Source organism: Gadus macrocephalus, chromosome 1 (genome assembly GCF_031168955.1).
Source record: "Gadus macrocephalus chromosome 1, ASM3116895v1".
NCBI classification, from domain to species: domain Eukaryota; kingdom Metazoa; phylum Chordata; class Actinopteri; order Gadiformes; family Gadidae; genus Gadus; species Gadus macrocephalus.
In genome coordinates, this window is record NC_082382.1 from 5231261 (window position 1) to 5251715 (window position 20455).

A 20455-nucleotide genomic window follows, 5' to 3' on the forward strand; every position below is an offset into this window, starting at 1 on the left:
GCCATGTAGAAATTGCAGCCGTATCATCAGGAGGCTCAGCTATTGGAACTCAAGCTTCTTGTAATTCATACTTCATTCAAACACATCACTAATATAATACTATTCTCTCTCACAGACACTCGTGTTATTCCACTTGTGTATTCATGCCAAGCGTGGTTCGCTCAAAGCATCCCCGATTGCATGCCTTGGCATAGAGGAAATAGATTAAAGCCACCAACTAACCCCGTTATGGCACAAACCTCAGAATGACAAAAGAATTAGGGCCCTTGCGTTTAAGTACTTGCCACCTATTAGAGGCCCTTCATGTACCGTTACGGCCCCAGGTTGCCACCTGTTAGAGGCCTTTCATGTACTGTTATGGCCCCAGATTGCCACCTGTTAAAGGCCCTTCATGTACTGTTACGGCCCCAGGTTGGGCAGCCCAAACGCACGACAACAGTTCAAGTGTTTATTTGATGGGAATGAGCAGCGGCTGGTCGCCAGCCAGCCGGGTCGGTGTAGGAACCAGGAAGGCGGCGTGGAGGGACAGCGCCACGGTAGTGAGACGGTCTGGACAGGAGCAGAGGGTTAGAACCCGATAGACTTGAATATTAGGATGAAGATGCATAGAGACCCGGAACGCTGCTAACGGAGGTAGCAGCGTCAGCCTGGTCCTCAACTGTTTGATGATCTGACGATGAATGCCTTAGAAGCCGGAGTTTATAAACAGGAAGTGTTGATCAAGATGATCCTCAGAAGTGTCTGGTTGAGGTGGAGAAAGGAGGAATCTGGAGAAGTTGGAGTCCGCTAGCTCCGCCCATAACATGAAAACAAACAGACAAAAAAAACACAAAGGGTGATCCTTCTCCCTCCAGACGCCATAACACATATACCTTTATACCTGTGTGTGTGAGGAACCTCCACTGCGACTCTGAGACCTCATAAAGCAGTAATCCAGGTGGAAGTCCAAACATGATAACCTTACAGATCACATTTACTGCCTGGTGAAATATCCCATCTCTTCTGGATTTAACAAAGGGCTTATTTAAAAGTGTTTAAACAAGTCTGACCCTAATCTGTTTTGGGGGAAGCGCCTTCTTTTCCCAAGTGATGTCGAAAGAAACAGCACAAATCAAACAAAGACACTTTGACCTTCTTGTGTTGGTGATTCAATGCCGATTAGGAATGTTAACTCAAATTCAAAGAGTGAAACTGAAACACAAACGTAAACGATTCAGAGTCAGATTCAGTTCTCTGGTCCCCACTCTTCCTTGTCTGAAACTGACAGGAAGCATTCAATAAAAATCAAGCAGGAGAAGTGGGAATCATCCTGCAGCACATCTAGCACAACGCCTGATGCTGACATTTAAATAAAGCATGGCGAGGTTCAAAGGAAACGCAGGGCTTGGTGGATAAATCTGATAACACAGAATAGCTTTTAGCTCAACTTCATAAACAGGTCCTGACTTAGAAGGATGCATTATTTTTATCTTGTGTGCTGCTGCTGCACTGCCAGCAAATTAAATATTCATGCCTGCATTCTCCATATTTATGTATACTGTTATTTTCCCTTACTCTCAGGTGAGTCGGTTTCAAGGGCAGCCACAGCCTTCATATTTTTTTCTGTCTTTCTTTCCAATGAATGCCGGTGGTTTGCTCACCATTTAATTGCCCGGATGAGTTGTGGGCCCGGCTGCTGGCTGCCACTATGCCACTATTACGGGCGGTAGATAAAACAAGCAGAGAAGTTTGTCAGGTGGGTTTCCCTCTGCTTGGCTTTGGGCACCTCACACGTTTGAAAAGTTTAACCTTGGTCATGTAGCGTCAATTTCAAAAGATTTCATCCAGCTATATCCCCTGCTCTGTGTCCACTGCCTGCATACAGATGTTTCCAGCTACAAGTCGATCTCAAAGTCTTTAAATATTAATTTATCTATACACATAGCTGATACTGAATTTGGATCAAGTTGGCCTATTGTTTTTTAGTGGAATAAATTACATCAGTTATTCACTCCTAGGTTCTGCCCACATTTATCATAGTACATTAAGATATGAGTTATATCAGCATGCATACATAGGGCCTGAATATAAACAAACTAAATATTTAATAAATTGCGAGTCACATGCAGTCTAACAAGTCAGTCTGGTCCTCATTGGGTCGACATAATTATAGTGGGATGTACAGTATGTATTTAGTGACTTTAGTGTAGTTCTAGCAGAGCGCACTCATATTCAAAGAGGTTTTAGCATCAGGAGCAGCACTCATAGCAGCTGCTTTGTGTATCCCAGGTCACAGACCAAGGTCACAGCCCCGGGTCACAGGGCCAGAGGGCAGGGCTGTTCCTCATTGCTTTGTGTATCCTAGGTCACAGGCTCAAATGGCTGGGTTGTGCTCATGAGATCCATGAGCTCCACACTGAGCCTGCCCACAAGGGCAGTTTCTGATAATGCACATGGCCTCCTGGAAGAAAAGGTTACCATCCAATCCGCCATACACGGCTATCACGGCTACCTTTTTGGTTAGTGAGGTCCCCCCTTCACTTTAGGCGTCTTTGAGTGTTATTAATTATTATTATTCTTCATGTTTAACCTCTGTTTTCCTTTTATTCCTAGTCTGTTTTACATAGTTTTGAATGATGACTATATGCTCTGTAAGGTGACCTTGGGTGTCTTGAAAGGCGCCTCTGAATTAAATGTATTATTATTATTATTATTATTATTATGTATATGGACAGACTTAGAACCGCAAACATCTGGCCTAGAACTGACTTGATGTTTTCCTTTACGGATGCAAAGATCACAAAAAAATGCTTCAAAAATCAACGTCATACCCTAGCTTTCAGGGAAATTGTCGGGTCGATTCGTAGATTTCATTGTTGGTATATCTTCGTTCAAATCCTCAGGCTCTGGGCGCCGCGGCCGGTGGCTGACCAGGTAGAGCGCGTACCATATAGGCCTAGTCCTGAACGCAGAAAACCAGGTTTGAGTCCTGCCCGTGGTCATTCACTGCATGTCCTCCCCTCTATCTCCAATAACTTCCACACTATCTCACTCTATAATAAATCATAAAAATGCCCCAAAAGAAAATACTTAGGCTCTGTGCTACAGGGTTTCATCTTTCTTCTTGTGAGGAGTATTGCACAGTCTAAAAGTTGGCTGTTCAGCCTCCCCGACAGCTGAATAATATACGGTGTGCAACGCAAAGAAGTAAATTACGCCCGCACTTTGCAATGCCACTAATTAATAATTCATTAGGAGCTTTGCAGACAATCTGGACCTACATAAAGACTCGGAGCCTGACAAAAGACTCAGAGTGGCACAGCAACATTAGCACTCGAGGAGATAACGAGGGGGGACGAGTAAGAGACTGCATGTAACTGTCATAGAAACAGATGTAAGAAATGCAAATGGTGTTGCACTGAAGCTGTCTCAACCTGTTTCCCTGTTGCATTGTAACTAACCTTTCAAAAGCGTTAAATATCAAAAGTTAAATATATATATATATATATGTATATATATACATATATATATGTATATATATATATATATATATATATTGCAGCCTGGAGCTGGTTTCAAGTTCTTCATGTGATAAAGAACTTGTGCTTAAGATGGATTGGTGACAGTTCGACATGCAATCAATTTCAAATCTCAATCAATTGGAATTTAAAATGAACAGAATAGGCTTTAGATGGTAGACGTTCCTATATCAGATATAATGGGATCTCTACAATTGAAAATGTTCAGAATGTAAAGAATATAAATGTGTGTGTGTGCGTGTGCGTGTGTGTGTGTGTGTTTGGTTCTCCTCTTCCAAAGGAGTTTAGCCACTGCATAGAGCCAGGAGGTACATTAATGTAGATCTAATTGCTGAAGGCCTGTCCTCTCCATCGCCCCTCATAAGGAAGGCAGTGAATGCTGATCTGGGCTATACCATGCCTCATCGCAGGCTCATCGTGTATTTCTAAATGTTATGGGTTGGAAAAACCCTGGTTGAGAATCACACGCATACCTGCTGCCACACTCCGCTTCACTGTGTCTACCCGTGTAAATGCAAAATACAACCTATTTGCATGGAGCAATTCAAGTCAATTTTCCAGACTTCCTCATGCAGAAAATGAGTCGGGCAAAGATAAGATGCAAAAAAAGAAAAAGGGTGCACTGTGGCCTAGCGTGGTACATGGGTTTTATGATGACACAGAGAGGAAATCCTTTAGACTATCAATAGGGAATTGGCCGCCTCCTAAATCACAGCTCCGCGCCCGATTCCCCCATGATCTCCACGGCAGAACGCGCCACGCTCAGCCCACCAATCCTGCCAGATATTATGCTCTGCTGTGTTTTTATTGGACATTAGGCCTGTGTCAATTCTCTCATCCTCATGCTGACAGGGCGTTATGGTGGTAGAATGTGATGATGAATGGATGTCTTTGAGCATATATGATAGAGGCTGTAACATTATAAAAGACTGTGAGGGATTCTGTTAGCGCTGATTAGACTCTGGCCCAGACAATTATAACAACGGAGGGATATAACTGATCAGGTGCTGTAATGGAGAAAAGACGTTGAAAGCACCATTTAATAGCTAATTCTCCACTGCCGTGTTAAGAATGTGACTCATGAATGGGATTAATCCCCTGATTGAATATCGAAGTAGTGCAATAAAGATTAATCCACTAGATAGCTCTGTTCAACGATACCTTTGGAATGGCAAATCTGACTATCTAAAGATTTACATTAGCATCAATTAAAGAATTTAAATGTATAGAAAAATCTTTAAGGTCCTTTGATGAGAAACTACTCACATGTCATCCATTCTATCTCTGGTGTTATTTAGCCAGCAATCGGCTTCAAGCAAGAACAGCGCATCAGAACACCAGGGACAATAACCATGAGAGAGAATCCCAATATACTGGCGTCTGCTGCTGCTCAGGCCCATTCTAGAGCAACAACCAAAGCTCTGGTGCCCAGCCAAACTCTCCCACGGCCACCTCTGCACAACAGTTAATGTTGTCTCCCTCCAACTCTGTCAGTCAATAGAGCGGCCATCTGGCTGCAGTCTCAGAGGTGCTGAGAGAGAGAGAGACATAGAGAGAGAGACATAGAGAGAGAGACACATAGAGAGAGAAAGACAGAGCAACAGGGATTCGCGTAGAGGCAGTGTACTCGTTGCATCCACGTCACGTGACGTCAAGTTTCTGTCTGAAAAAACAAACAGCATGACTGACATATTCTCAGTGGAAAATGAAATTATTGGATTTATATTAGGCATTAAAATGGGTTTTGATAACATTTCTATCGAGAAACGTGTGTTAGTGTTTGCATAATATTCTTTCAGTGATTGTACAACGTACATGACTTTCAGTTTGCGAGTTATTAGGACAAATATTTCAGGTCTTGCCAGAAAATCTTTGGAATGTAACGTTTTCTATGGTTGGTGTGGTAGATATGGACAGTGCTATCGCTGAAAACCAAACATGGCTGACATTCATTTGATCCAATGGAAAATGCAATATTAACTATTATTATATTAACTTATTTTGGCATAAAAATGTGTTTGAGTATCAGTTCTAGTTAAAAATGTGCCTTTTATTTTCATAACCTTCGTTCAGTGATTGTATCTCATGTCTATTTGGTAGCATATATCCTGTATCAATTGACATGTTACATGAGCACAATATCCTGAACAACCCTCGAACATATTGATTCAAGGTTCCTTTGATAGGAGTGGGACGCTCTGATGAGGAACATTAATGTACACAATTTAAACACCATTCACTTTCAAACGACTATGAGTTCCGTTTAAAGTGTAATTTACACAAACCTAGATGAGGATTATCACTTTAATAGTACACTTCATTAATTTACTAATTTAATCGTTTTATACCATTTTATACAGAGCTAGCTATGTTACTTTCGCTAGCTTTGCGTTCACTAGCTACGTTTTCTAGCTACGTTAGCTAGCTAGCTATGTTTTCAGTATCTGTACATTGCCTCTGGAGAGAGACAACTTTTGTGCTCTTACTTGATGCAATATGTTATATTGTGTATTTGCATTTCTTGTTCATCCAGTGTTGTAACTGATATATGTTTACGTTTGTGTTTCAGTTTCACTCTTTGAATTTGAGTTAACATTCCTAATCGGCACCCTGCTTCTTGGAGTTATTCATTATCAATTAGTTTAGCTGAACTGCATAGTGGGATTGCTGCTCAGATCCACCCAGACCAGTACAGTGAAAAAACACCATAACATCAAGCTGTAAGAAAGGAACGGCTGGGAAAAAGACTGAAGGACTGTCAGACAGGCGTCTGACGTCTTCACCTCAGTGAACACACACATCTCCCCTCACCATGGCAGAAGGGGGTTAGGCATATACCACAGTGCCCGAAGAACATTTCAAAGAAGAGGACCACAAGTCAATACAGTCTCGTTCCTCAAAAGCGTCAAGCAGTTCTTCATCAACCCAGACATCATCAAAGCCTGAGCCAAGGCAGAAGCAGGAAGCTCCAGGTTTGACTGTGTTCAGAGGGAAATAGAACTCAAAGTAGAGGAGACCCGCCTCGAACTAGAGAGAATCCGCCTTGATGCCACCCTAGAGGCTCTACAAACAGAAAAGGAAATGGATGTTGTATAGAAATACTGAAGTCAGGTTTGATAGACTCAGACCATCAGTCACACCGCAGTAGAGCTTCTAACTCTCTCACCCCAGACACGACTCCAACGTACAGAACACTATGTGCAGGACCAATCCAGCCTGAATTCTGACTCACACAATCCACATGCCTCATCCTATCAGGAGTTACCACTAGTTACTAGTGACATAAAGCAGCACGTTGCGCCCATACTCTAGACACCCCTGCCTATGACAACAGAGGCACTCTGTAGAGGCAGAACGATAGAGGGATGGACCTGAGAGTCCGACAGCGACCCCTCAACGATCCTCATGCCAACCAGGGCGGAACGGTCAACCAAAGCAACCCTGACACCTCCACCGCCAGGTGGAGGGGTCAGTTCGTGACCTCAGGGCTAATAAATTTCGACGCAAGCCAGAGAATTTTTGGGCATGGAAGTCCATCTTTTACGGAGCCATTACAGGCCTGGGCCTGTCAGCAGGAGAAGTGCTTGATCTCTTCATCAAATGGCATGGCAAGGAGTCCTCAGAACAGGCAAGAAGGCTCAAAGCAGTCAACATCAGGCAGCCCCAGGTCGGATTGATGATGGTTTAGCAGAGGCTGGAAGAGTACTATGGCTCACCAGAGGCAATCGAAAGGGCTCTGTTTGATAAACTGGAGGACTTTCCGAAGGTGACTTACAAAGACCCTTACAAGCTCCGCGACCTGGTTGACCTGCTCCTAGAACTAGAAGCTGCGGAGATGGACGGCTACTTACCTGGCCTGTCTTACCAGACACCTCCAGAGGGACGGCTCCTATCGTCAACAAACTTCCATTCAATACCCAGGATGAAAGGCCTTCACCTTCCAGCCATATGTGCACAAGACACAAGTGTCCCCCACAGAGAGACCTGGAAACATCAAACCTGGGAAGCACTGCCCCATCTATGACAACGCCCAGCCACTGAGGAAATAAAGAGGCTTCAGGGAGAAGACGCTCGAAGAGCACAAGCAGTTTCTAAAAGACAATCACATATGTTCCAGTGCTGCTCCTCAGCAAACCCACCTAGCTAGGGACTTCATCACAGAGGTGGACCGCAAGGAATGTGGCAGCAACCACCACACCTCAGCACTCCATCCAGGACTAGCTCCCTGGAAGTCCAAGTCATCTCCCCCCGCTTCAGAGAATGGGGAGGAAGTAGAAAAAGCGGACAACCAGGAAGTCACCTCCAAGTGCATGGAAATATGCGGAGAGGGAATGAGCCACAGGGCATGTTCCAAGATCTGCCTCGTCAGCGTCTTTCCTGAAGGACGAAGGGAGGAGTCCAGAAGGATTCATGCTATCTTGGACGAGCAAAGCAACCATTCCTTGGCGACGTCAGAGTTCTTCAGCATCATCAACGTGGCGTTTAGTCCATCACCATACACAGTCAGGACATGTTCAGGACTCAAAGAGAAAGCTGGCAGGAAGGCCCGTGGTTACATTGTGGAGACAGCCGACGACAAGGTCAGTTTCCCTCTCCCCACACTCCTCGAATGCAACCAAATCCCAATCAACCATTCGGAGATCCCTACCCCCAATGCTGCTCGACACCATGGACACCAGGCTGAGACGCATCGCAGACGAGATCCCACCCCTGGTTCCACATGCACACATACTCCTGTAGCTCGGTAGAGACATTCTAGGAGTACACAAAATAAGAGGTCAAATAAAAGGTCCACATGACGTGCCATTCACCCAAAAGCTGGACCTTGGATGGGTTGTCGTCGGCGATGTGTGCCCCGGAGGAGCGCACAAGCCACCCCAAGCAGATCATTCAAAACCTCCATTCTGGAGGTTGAAAGAGAGTTCGACACCCCTAACAGCACACAGAGGCTCAATGGAGAAAACCTGGGTCAATCATCCTTCCTTCACACAGCCAATGAAAACAAGCGCGCTCCTTCGATGGATGACCTGAGGTTCCTGCAGATCACGGACGATGAGTATCGACAAGACAAGTCGAAAAATTGGGTCGCACCCCTTCCATTCCAGTCCCCACGAAAACGACTGCCCAACAACAGGGAGTACGCCAAAAGCCGCCTCAACTCTCTCTGCCGCACTCTAAGCGAGCAGCCACAGAGACTTCCTCCACCTCCTGTGGTTCCACAACAACAACCCGGACAGTGACATTGTGGATTACAGATTGGGCGTCCATGTCTTCGGCAACTCCCACACCCCCTTCCAAAAAATGGCTAATAGCTTGCCACATAAATCCCAATGAACCAGGATTTATATTTTCTCATGATCATTGCGAACACATTCTACAAGACACCCATCCATCTCCATGAATCCACCAATGTTTCACTTCAACGTAATATATTACTACCGTATCCATCTCTTTTCTTTGTATAACCATTTTAAAAGATTCAATTTAAGTATTAAAAGTGACACGATAACACTGGCCACATATAAACGGAACAAAGGTGTTGACCGATGGCGTGTGTGGCCGCTGCTGCCGGCATACATTCAGGGGTAGTATTCATTGTGTTTCCTGAACCACTAAAATACTTCCTACATCAATGGAACCCCCATACTGGGGGAAATGCCTTGCCATACTCGATCTGTGTGGCTACGGTAAATGTTGAATTCACAGGCATAGTCGGTGCCCACGGAAAACTGTAAATGCAGACACATTCAGACGTGCACACACACAAATTGCATACATACACATAAACAGTTTGAGGTTGAGATAAACCGACTCAATTAACTTTGTATCTTATTGTGTACATGTACTGAGGCATACTTTTCAATTGTTGCATAAAATATTAATCATTGGCTTTGTTTACTAGACTTTCCACTTTGTAAAGCACACACAAACACAGACTCTTTCTTGTTCATACACACATAAGGAAACAGACACAAATGTGCAGGCAGCTTTACACTGTCTCTTGCTCAGACAAACACTCACAAACACAAAGACACAAGCATACCCATTCAGACGTCACTTCAATCTCCAGGGCCCAGTTTCCCGAAAGCATCGTTAGCCTAAGTGGATCGTGAAGTGCGTCGTACGAGCATCGTACAGTTTTCACACCGTTTCCCGAAAGCATCGTTGGTAACGAACGTCGTGAAAACGCTCGTAGCTAACCAGGACTCCAGGGGCAGGCTACTCGTTGGATGCTAAGAGCATCGTTAGCCTACTATAGGCTCAGTGGCGTCACCAGCGGACATTCCGTGTATCGGATGTGTAACACATCCAATACCACGGAATGCCTAGCTGGCACAAATTCGCTACCAAAAACAGTGGTTACCACCGATGTATTACTCATAGACTACTGTTAGATTTAAACAGCAAAGATAGAGGCATGTTAGAAGTCAACAACAACATATTTTATTGCAGCAATTACAAAAATTACAAAAATTACAAAAATACATGCGCAGCCGAAATGTATCGTTCAAACACCACGTCACAAGGCATATAATAAAATCAAATGATTCCATTGCTCTTGTGTGGGAGGTCGCCAATTTCGAGCTGCACTTGCTGTTCCCCTCTGATTTTAATTCAATCATCGTGGTTAAAATGTCCTCATATTGATCAATGACAGAAGACATAGGCTACTGTAGACATGAATCATGCTGAGACCAGCGGGTGTCGGACAATTTCTGCAGGCGTTTTTTGTTGCGATTGTTTGCATTAAAGGCCCACTATGCAACATTTTTTGCCAAAATTACATTAATTATGCAGGTTGAGAGTTATTCTGATGGTTCTACACGCTAAAACAGTATATGACACTGATAAACTGACCTCGATGTGTGTACACTGGTGGAAACTATTGAAGATTTGTTGAGATTTAGACTGTCTATTTGATAAGGATTTCTTTTGGTATTTCTGGCATCCCTAAAACTGATTGGTGAACTCCGGATTGTTTCTATTTAGTATTTCGCTAAGCCGTCTTCTCTGTCTGGGAAAGCTAACAACCATCTATCCATCCTTCCACCACAAATACAATGAGAGTATGACGACATAGAATAAAGTTGAAGAGTGCCGCTGCCAGTGAAAGATAGAGTTCCAGTCGTTGTGCTTTGAGTGACACTGGCTAGAGCCAATTAAAAAGTCAATGCAAGCTAAATAGTGCATTGAAAAGGGGACGTCACCGTGTACTGTTGTGGAACATACATGGTAAAGTTTGTTGCATGATAAAGGATTATCCTGTAACAAGGTATATGGTAAGGGCCTAATAATACAATGGAAACAAACAGGGATTCCTTTTACAGGACAGTTTCATTGTACTTACTAATTAAATTGTTTTACTTACTAATTTTGTGGAACATATATAAATGAAAAAAATATTTTGAATTGCATAGGCAATGGAATATTATATCACATGGGTTTTGGTAAAAACATTGTCATATCATGAAAAAAAACAATGTTTCCTTTTATCATACAGTTTCAGCATACTTTCTAAGTAAATTGTAAAATAATCTGCAAAAACGTAGCCAATATGTAAGAAGATGTACCATGACACTAGAGGGAAAATGTTCCTATGCTATGGAAGATGTTACCAGGAATTTTATACCATAACATTGTTTCTAAGGTAATCTAATAAAGTCATTATAAATGGTTGAAGCCAGGAACAATGATTATTTAAGAAATAAATGATTAGTGTAGTGACATTTCTCAAATGTTCCTGGTTCCAATAAACATCACTGGTGACTGACCGCCATCTAGTATCTGACAATGCTTGAGTCCATGAGGTGTCAAAGAATATAATGTCCGGAAGTTTGTTGAGTTTGCAAAAAGGTCTTGTGGGTTTATTTGGTATAACAATAAACCAAATAATACTGACTTCTAATTCTTAAACCAAAAAAAGCAGGAAGTGGGCTAAGCCATAGTAGAAAACCTTTTTGCTGTGTAATCAGCCACACCTGATGCTGCCCAGGCTCCATTATGTGCACACAAGCCCTCAAGACCTGTGGGGGTCGCCAAAAACATTCATAATACACATAATTAATAAAAGGAAGAATATGGCTCCTAACATTAGAAAGAACTATCTTAATTTCTAGGTTAAACTTGGGATGTTACCAACATAAACCTTTGATGAGTACATTTGTAACTTGAACTGATTTTTTTATATAATTAATATAATCTATCTGAGAATTGGTTGCCTTCTTACCTACAAAGTATATAGGCAATTATATCTGAATTAATACCAGCCTTAAGATTTCGGTCCAAACTACACTGTACTTAGTTGAGTTGATGGGATGTTTCCACTATGGAATAGTGGAAGTTTTATAGTTGCTATTGGAAGAAAGCTAAATATTGCCACACGTAGCATAAGCTAATCACAGAAAATCCCTCTAACTCAGCCATGGGCTGCTTTTCATTATCAAGATAATGTTGTTGATCTCCGCTCTTGCGTGACTTTAGGCAGGAGACTCAGAAACTGAAATTATTAAAGATCTTTTCTTCCTTTTCTTGTTTCAAATAAAGTGGGCCACTCTCGAGTGAGTTTGCTTGTCAACATTTCTTCATTTCAATTGGTCAGATTTAAATACTAATACACGTTTCAATATATTCTCACACATTTTAAATTTATTAATTTTATTGGCACTTTCTTATTTTTTTGCAGAGCATAACACGTATAGAATTCAGCATTAATTATCAAGCCTGGAGTCACCTGTCTCAGAGCTCAACTTGAATGGTTCAATCAATCAACAATAATGCATTCTTTCATTATGGTTACTTTCTGAAACCTGACACAATAGAGCAGTAACAATAAGCCCCCAGCACTTATCACACATTCTAATCAAACGCCGTCGAGTTCTGCCATGGTGTTTGCTGTGATCTGACTTCCTCCAAAAGGAACGGGGCTGATAAGCACAAGGATTCTCTACTTTGAGTAAACCACAGTGTGTTAAAATGTCTTTCATTGGAAGGAAAAGAATAAAGAAAGGGAGAGTGGCAAATGGGTAGGCCAAATCAGGGTAAGAGGAGTCAAAAGCTAAAGACAGAATAGAACGGAAAAAAGAAAGCGAAGTGCATGGATTGCTATTCAGATGGATGGTGAAGATGACAGTTCAACCTGACTCTGCATCAAGAGAGAGAATGAGGGGATAAGAGATGGATGCACCGTAGGTCTGTTGAAGACACCGCCTCTGTCGCTGTGGTTCCCTTGCATCTCGCTACAGTGAGAAGGAGATTGTTTGCTTCCGTGTGTCCAGGCACTTTCTTTATTTGTGTGCGTATTACGAGCGCAAGAGGGCGTGTGTGATGATGCCTGCACTTTTGTACACTTGTGGGTGTGTGGGTGTTAGAGTACTGTGTTTGTGCGTTGGAGTAATTTGTGAGTGTGTCTGTGTGTGTGTGTGTGTGTGTGTGTGTGTGTGTGTGTGTGTGTGTGTGTGTGTGTGTGTGTGTGTGTGTGTGTGTGTGTGTGTGTGTGTGTGAGAGAGTGCTTGTGAGAGAGTGTTTAAGTGTTTGTAGGTGACTGCATGTTGCACTTTTGTGTGTCTGTGTATGAACAAGATTGTATATGTTTCCCAAATCCATTTCCTTTCTGTGCCCAATACACTCGGCAATAAATGCCTGCCCTCCTGAAGACATCGAGTTGCATTGGGGGCGTGGGATGGGTGGGCTGTAGTCCCTCCAATCCAAAACAAAACTCGTCATACGATTTGAAGCAAACGGGAGCGAATAAAAGATCTCATAAACAGAAAGCAGGTTTTAAGGAGAGTTTTGAGTTTGAGGCACCTTGCAAGGCCTTCCCACGAGTAGGCATGCCAGCGGAGGAAGCCCCTGGCCTGGGCTGATCTATGCAGCGATCAGAAATCACTCTCCCAGGTGCAGTATGCCCCCCCCCTCCCACTAGTAAACAATGGATGTTCTCTGTATGTGGACCGGAACTCCTACAGCCATAACTCCCAAGACCCAATTAAAAAAATGCATTGATGTGTCAACACACACAGGAAATCAGGGTTCCAAAGAGCATCTAATCTGATATCCTTTCCATTTTTCCTCGCACTATATACGACCCCCCCCCCCCAAAAAGGCGCCAGACACATTGCAATTTGTGTCAGTGTGAGTGAGAGTGCACCCATGATGAGGGGTGTGTCTGTGTGTGTGTGTATTTGATTTGTATAGGGGGGGAAGGGGGGTGGGGGGGGAATTGCCTTTTAAAAAGCAGGGCATTAGGTCCCACCACACAGTTTGGAGGAACTAGAGGAACATACACACCCTAGGATTGGTGTGTATGTGATTGTGACTGACTGACTGTGCGTGTGTGGGTCTGTGTGACATCCCTCCTGGTAATAAATGAGTAAACTTCAATCTTTTCAAACTCCTGTGAAAGGAGCCGTGACAACTTGCGATCCCATCCCGAGCGATCGCGTGTGAAGAGTTGTCTTTGTTTAGTACATCTGGCCCTCGTCGGACCCTACGATGACAACTGCCTTGTAGTGGGAGGCCGCCCTTCAGACAGATAAGGATCAACGCAGGGCCATCGCTTGTCTGGTGTCGAAGAGAGCTGGTTAAAGGCAAGGTATGAATACATTGACGGATAGAGATGCAGATCACACTTCTTATGGCATGGCATGGCCCTTTATAGATTGGAAAATGTATGGTTTACTTGCACATGTTTTGTTAGGATTTATGGAGAAGAAGGCATTTTATATTGCTCATTGTTTATCATGTCACGACTTTGTATTATTGTTCGTCCCTCCTTTTGATCAGTTTTTGTATCAATAATTATTTTTTATATTAATATCTTTTTAGAAGTATATTTAGCTTAAAATTAGGTAAGGCAGGTTGAATTATTATTGCTTGACTCTTCTGACTATCATCATATTGTTTAATAAATATTGGCTAATTTCTAATGAGAAGCAAGCTTCTTGAATGAATTAATAGGACGTGGCTGTGTGGGTGGACAAGTGGCGCACTGTGTTTGTGTGTATGTATACTGTGTACATACATGTATACCTCTTGTTTCAGATTAAGGCTATCCCTGAGCTGAACTCTTCCAGCACTATAGACCAGTGATTCCCTCCTGTAAGACGATTATTGTCACGCTCACATAAACCATCACAAGAAGGTGAGCCCAGTCCTAGTGACAAAGTTATTCACACTCTCAATCTGATATTATGATGCAGGTTAAAGCATGCTGTTTTCCATGGGGTGGCCCGATATGCATATGAGGTCACAGGAGATTTCTGACTTTACTTGGTTAAAAAGATATGTGTGAAAGCACATAAAAATCACCCATTTGCAATCACCCCAAAAAGTTTTCAACCACTGCTGAAAGGGTTGGCGGGTGAGGTGGGTGTCAGGCGATGTCAATTTAAATTTGTTAAAATAACCTCTGTTCCGTACTTCTGTACTACAACAGAGGCACCTTTTTATGGCTGCAGTGTAGCCGCTCAAATCCCATTTCAATAACAAAAGTTCTGTGGCGCATTAAATATTCACAGTTCATTACACACAATTTGCTCATCCAATAACTTTTCACGCCACTAGACCAATTTGTCAACCAAATTAAGTCTGCCTTGCCTGAAAATGCAAAATATAAATAAATAACAATAAAACAACCCAAGCCACAAAACATCCTGTCTTCCCCCACCCACCAGAGTAGAACCTAGGCTGGCTCACTAAATTGAGCCGTCCAAATACAAGCAGTGTTCTCCAAGGCTGATCGATGTGCTGTCGGCGGAGCCTCACCTCTGGAAACAATACGATACCTTTAATCCTTTTGACTCTGAACTCTGGATGCATCCCATATACATACATCACCACCCGAGAGAGACATGTGAGAGTTCCCGGGTATAGAAAGCATGTTGAATAGATGGAAGGGGGAGAGGGAAATGGGAAAGGGAAATTGGTAATAAAAAATACTTACCACTTCATAGACAGATTGCGAACAACTCCAAAACAAATAATTGTTTCTTCTTTCAGAACATAATGATTCCAAACAATACCCCAGACATAGCATGTTTTTTCAAGGTGTTATTTAATACACAAATCATTCTCTGAGTCTACAATTTATTCAGTGATCTTGATTGATGACCTGATTTTTAGGTTTTCAAAAAAATCATGCTGCACTAGCTACATTTTTCTGATTCATGCTTAAAACTGATCACTGATGAAAAACAAACAAAACCTTTTGTGTTATATGAATCAGGGGCTGCAGAGAGAAGTCAGAGAGCTGAGGTACAAGCAGATGCAAATGCTGAACAACACATTCACTCTCATGCAGCTGTTTAAATAAGCTTCACACTTCCTCCAATAGGCATTATTCCTGTGATTTCTCACATAGTCATCTGTTCCTCTCCCAGGTATTGCTCTACTTCATCCCAAACCCTCTGACTGACGTTGATACATCTGCCTTGTTGGTACGCAAGCCATATCTTTCCAAAAGAAAAGCATCAAATATGCTGCGTGAGATCCAGATGGCACTGTAGCATATATTCATGTTCTGTTATCTAACACTGACACATATGTTACCATCAGTTGAGCCTACTAAAAAGCAACAACAAAACCAACATGGAAATATAGTATTTTAAGTCAAGGTGATCATGGTATCAAGTATTTGGCTATTTTCCTTCACCCAACAGGCTACGACCCTCTGCACAGACTGTAGCTGAGGATACTATTCAGCAGAAATGGCTCCTGCAGTCGGTGGCCCTCAAGGATACACGCCCCCGGAGGGTGGCTGGGGATGGATGGTGGTGATCGGCGCCTTCATCTCCATCGGCTTCTCCTACGCCTTCCCAAAGTCCATCACCGTCTTCTTCAAGGAGATTGAGGTCATCTTCGATGTTACTAGCAGCCAGGTGTCGTGGATTTCATCCATTATGCTGGCGTGTATGTATGGAGGAGGTAAGATCTCTTTTCCCTTTTCTAAGTAATTTTATACATTTAATGAATTGAATGCATCCGTTTAATTTGGATTTGAACAAAATCTTTAATGTTTTGAGTTTATACATGACCCAAGATTCCCAAAACCACAGCGTGCTAAGCTTACTGTAGTCGAAGTGGAACATTAGTTATTCAACAATAAATAAGTAAATAATAATAATCATTAACCCTAATGGACAGATAAATATGAATTTCCGAAATGAATGTTGAAAGCCAATAGATAATAGTCTCACTAAATGACTATTTACAATGGCCTGTTAATTCTGACATGTTTTGCAAGGTCAATTACAGGCATGAATAAAGTATAGATAAAAGAAAGTGTCTAGAAGAGTCTCCAAGGACAGATTTTATTCCTGAGAATATTCAGAAAACTACTCCTCTTTATGCATCTTTACCACCGAAAGAACATAGTCGAGGAAGTGGTAAGTTACAAAAACAAAAACTATATTTGTTGAACTACTCTGTAAATCCTTGTCCGTTTATGATAACATAAGATTTTGTTGTGCTGTTAGTTGTAAAATAAATGGGTAGACCCCATTGACCATTGCAAGGACGAACGCTTTCTTCCAGAATGGTTTCCTAAAAATGGGTGTGTTGTTGGCAATTCGTTCCATTATACAGTAAACAGTGTGAAGGTTATAATCCACTCAGCATGTGGGCATTCATATAAAAGGTGAATACATGTATTCTTTCATTTATAATGCAATAAACACATCTGACAAGGTGACCAGCTTATTGACCTTTCCTTGAAGTCTGGAGCAATACCTGCCAAATAAGTAAACCAACATCCTATCACACTTGTAGCCCTGAGAACTCTCCAAGCACACACACTTTCAAGATAAGATTTTGAATTACTGGTCACTCTGGCTCTCCTTCAATTTCAGATTCATTACATTCCTAATGTCTAACATTGGTCCGGTCGCCAACAATTGATTTTGTATGATTCTTAGCCACTCTCCTTTCTGAAGGGCAGGAAAGAACTCATTGTTAGATTTTAGAGTCTGCCTTCGTTACAATCCTGAAAAAAACACCTTGCTTTGTCCTGCTCTGCGCTCACAAATGAGTCTGGACAACCTCTAAACAAAACCTGTCAGCTTCTATTTAATCTCGTTGGGCGGTACGGGGACTTGGCAGGGAGGTGGAAGCATCTTTCATGCGGATACTCATTCTCATTTTGCTGTGCTATTAAAATCCATGCTAGGGAAATGACATTGTGGCACCTAATTCCTTGCATCCATTTAAGTTTCTGTTTATACAAACTATTTTTATTTTGTGACACATATTAGCCATGCATTGCATTGTCTATATTCGTTGTTGCTACACACATTCAATCACATTCAGTTCTACCTTTGAATGCTGTATTCATAAAGTGTAGGCTTGCACATCAAAAATAACAGATAAAATAGAAATGGATATGTGGGTGGGCAATATAGGCTACTAACAGTTAGACATGAGGGATGAATCTTTTCCTCTGTAAAATGTACCAGATAAAAATCCCCACCATGCCTTCAAGAAACCTCACATGTAAACATAATTTCAAAAGGATGAGAGAATATTTAGGCCTACTGCAGTGCAGCATTGACAAGAGGATTCAAGAAATGGTATTGAAGTCATTGCGCTAGAGCTGTGTGTGTGTGTGTGTGTGTGTGTGTGTGTGTGTGTGTGTGTGTGTGTGTGTGTGTGTGTGTGTGTGTGTGTGTGTGTGTGTGTGTGTGTGTGTGTGTGTGTGTGTGTGTGTGTGTGTGTGTGTGTGTGTGTGTGTGTGTGTGTGTGTGTGTGTGTGCGCTATGAGACTCTGCCACCTTCCCCTCATCCTTGCCTATTCGATATTCAGGTCCAATCAGCAGCATCCTGGTTAATAAGTACGGGAGTCGCGCTGTGATGATGTTCGGGGGCTGCTTGTCCGGATCGGGCCTCATCGCCGCCTCTTTCTGCAACTCCATCCAGGCGCTCTATTTCTGTATTGGAGTTGTGGGAGGTGAATACGTTTGAGTTGTATCGCATAAACAACCTTATTTCATGTAACGCTGCTGCCACCTAGTGTTGCATTAAAGGAATACAAAATCTTTTGCTGTAATATAATTAAATCAGTATTGCTTCAGTAGTACTATCATCATTATAAGTCCTATTCATGTAAATCCTCTGTTGAATGTCAAGGAATGCCTGGGCTCACTGTCTAACACTTGCTCGCTTTAATTTTCAGGCTTGGGATTAGCCTTCAACCTCAACCCAGCACTTACAATGATCGGAAAGTACTTCTTCAAGAAGAGACCCATTGCCAACGGCATCGCCATGGCCGGCAGCCCTGTCTTCCTCTCCACCCTGGCACCGATCAACACCTGGTTCTTCGACAAGTTTGGCTGGAGAGGAAGCTTTCTGATCCTTGGGGGCCTTCTCTTCAACTGCTGTGTGGCAGGTTCTCTCATGCGACCCATCGGGCCCAAACCCAAACCGGTTGAGAGGGGCACGGAGAGGAGGACCGCATCACAGATCATGAACAGCTTCATTGACTTCACCCTGTTCAAGCACCGCGGCTTCCTGCTGTATCTCATGGGCAACTTCATCATGTTCTTCGGCCTCTTCGCCCCACTCGTTTTCCTCAGTAATTTCGGCAAGAGTAGAGATATCCCCAAAGAGAAGGCTGCTTTTTTGCTTTCCGTACTCGCTTTTGTAGATATGGTGGCAAGGCCCTCCATGGGCATGGTGGCCAACACCAAGTGGATCCGACCAAGAATACAATACTTCTTTGCTGCGTCTGTCTTGTACAACGGTGTGTGCCATGTGATGGCACCTTTATCTGTGACCTACACAGGCTTTGTGATTTATGCCATTTTCTTCGGCTTCGCCTTCGGCTGGCTGAGCTCGGTGCTGTTTGAGACCTTGATGGATATCGTTGGGGCTCAGCGCTTCTCCAGTGCTGTGGGGCTGGTCACCATTGTGGAGTGTGGCCCTGTGCTGCTAGGACCACCTCTATTGGGTAAGTGCCACCACCATTCAACTGTTGATTAAAGAACATTTACAAATTAAAAATTACATGATGACAAAAATAAACATTGTTTTTTAATGAAGGAGACGGTGAGCCGGTGCCACAATTTTTCATTGTCTTGTGTTCACTTTCCATCATACCTTGGTTTTAACCAGTTCTCACATTATCTCTCACCATAAAGTTAATCTACTCCAACAGTTAACTGTTGCTTAATGGAATACCTACAATAAGTAATTGCCAACACACATGTGATATTCTGAGGAGTGACGACGAGAATTTCATCCTGAATAACGGCATAGAAAAGGTTATTAAAATGACATATGTTGTTAATTTTCCACAGGGAGGTTCAAAGACATCTACAATGATTACAAGTACACCTACCAGGGATGCGGTATTATCCTCATTGTTTCCAGTGTGTTCCTCTTCTTTGCCATGGGCATCAACTATCGTCTAATGGACAAAGAGAAGAAGGAGGAAGAGAGAAGGGTTAAGGTAGAGGGTAGGAGATATGAGCCAAATAAAAGCAAAGCAGTGTCAAAGGTGGCAGAAGATACTGTCTAACTAATCGATTCTTTACTGAGCTGAATTTTTTGTATTTGGACATATAACAACCAAGAAATATAGTTTCTATAATATAATTATCTTTTTACTTCTGTACTGTTTAACACTCTGAAGTTGATATTCAATATACTACTAAACCTCCAAGCCTCACTTTCCAAGTTCATTATTTTTCAGGCACACAGGATGGCCTGAATGTGTCTGATTTGTCTGATGTGATTGTAGTCTAGCCCACTCAATCAGGAGTGCATGGCAATGATGACCATACAATGTATTCATGCATTTAATTATGACTTAAATGAAAAATAAATCACTGTAACCATAACAAAGTCTATATTTCCTGAAATTGAATACAGAATACAATTGCATTCGATTTTTTACAATATATTTCAAACTATATAGAGTGGCGAAGTCACGCCCGTTCCGGTAGAGC

The 20455-nt window shown here is 42.5% G+C and overlaps 1 protein-coding gene across 3 annotated transcripts; it reads left to right on the plus strand.

Annotated features, from left to right (window-relative positions):
* Positions 1–13763: 13763 nt before the first annotated feature.
* Positions 13764–20351, plus strand: LOC132466561 (monocarboxylate transporter 1-like). 3 transcript variants are annotated; one of them, XM_060063818.1, is made up of 8 exons: positions 13764–14109; positions 14559–14658; positions 15742–15770; positions 15896–15952; positions 16175–16439; positions 18313–18456; positions 18682–19455; positions 19805–20351. In XM_060063818.1, the coding sequence occupies exons 5-8, from the start codon at positions 16223–16225 to the stop codon at positions 20023–20025; spliced, it is 1356 nt and encodes a 451-aa protein (XP_059919801.1). In that variant the 5' UTR covers positions 13764–14109; positions 14559–14658; positions 15742–15770; positions 15896–15952; positions 16175–16222; the 3' UTR covers positions 20026–20351. The 3 variants fall into 3 exon arrangements, with proteins under 3 accessions (XP_059919801.1, XP_059919794.1, XP_059919810.1); XM_060063811.1 differs by lacking the exons at positions 15742–15770; positions 15896–15952; XM_060063827.1 differs by lacking the exons at positions 13764–14109; positions 14559–14658; positions 15742–15770 and having other exon boundaries at positions 15880–15952.
* Positions 20352–20455: the final 104 nt, after the last annotated feature.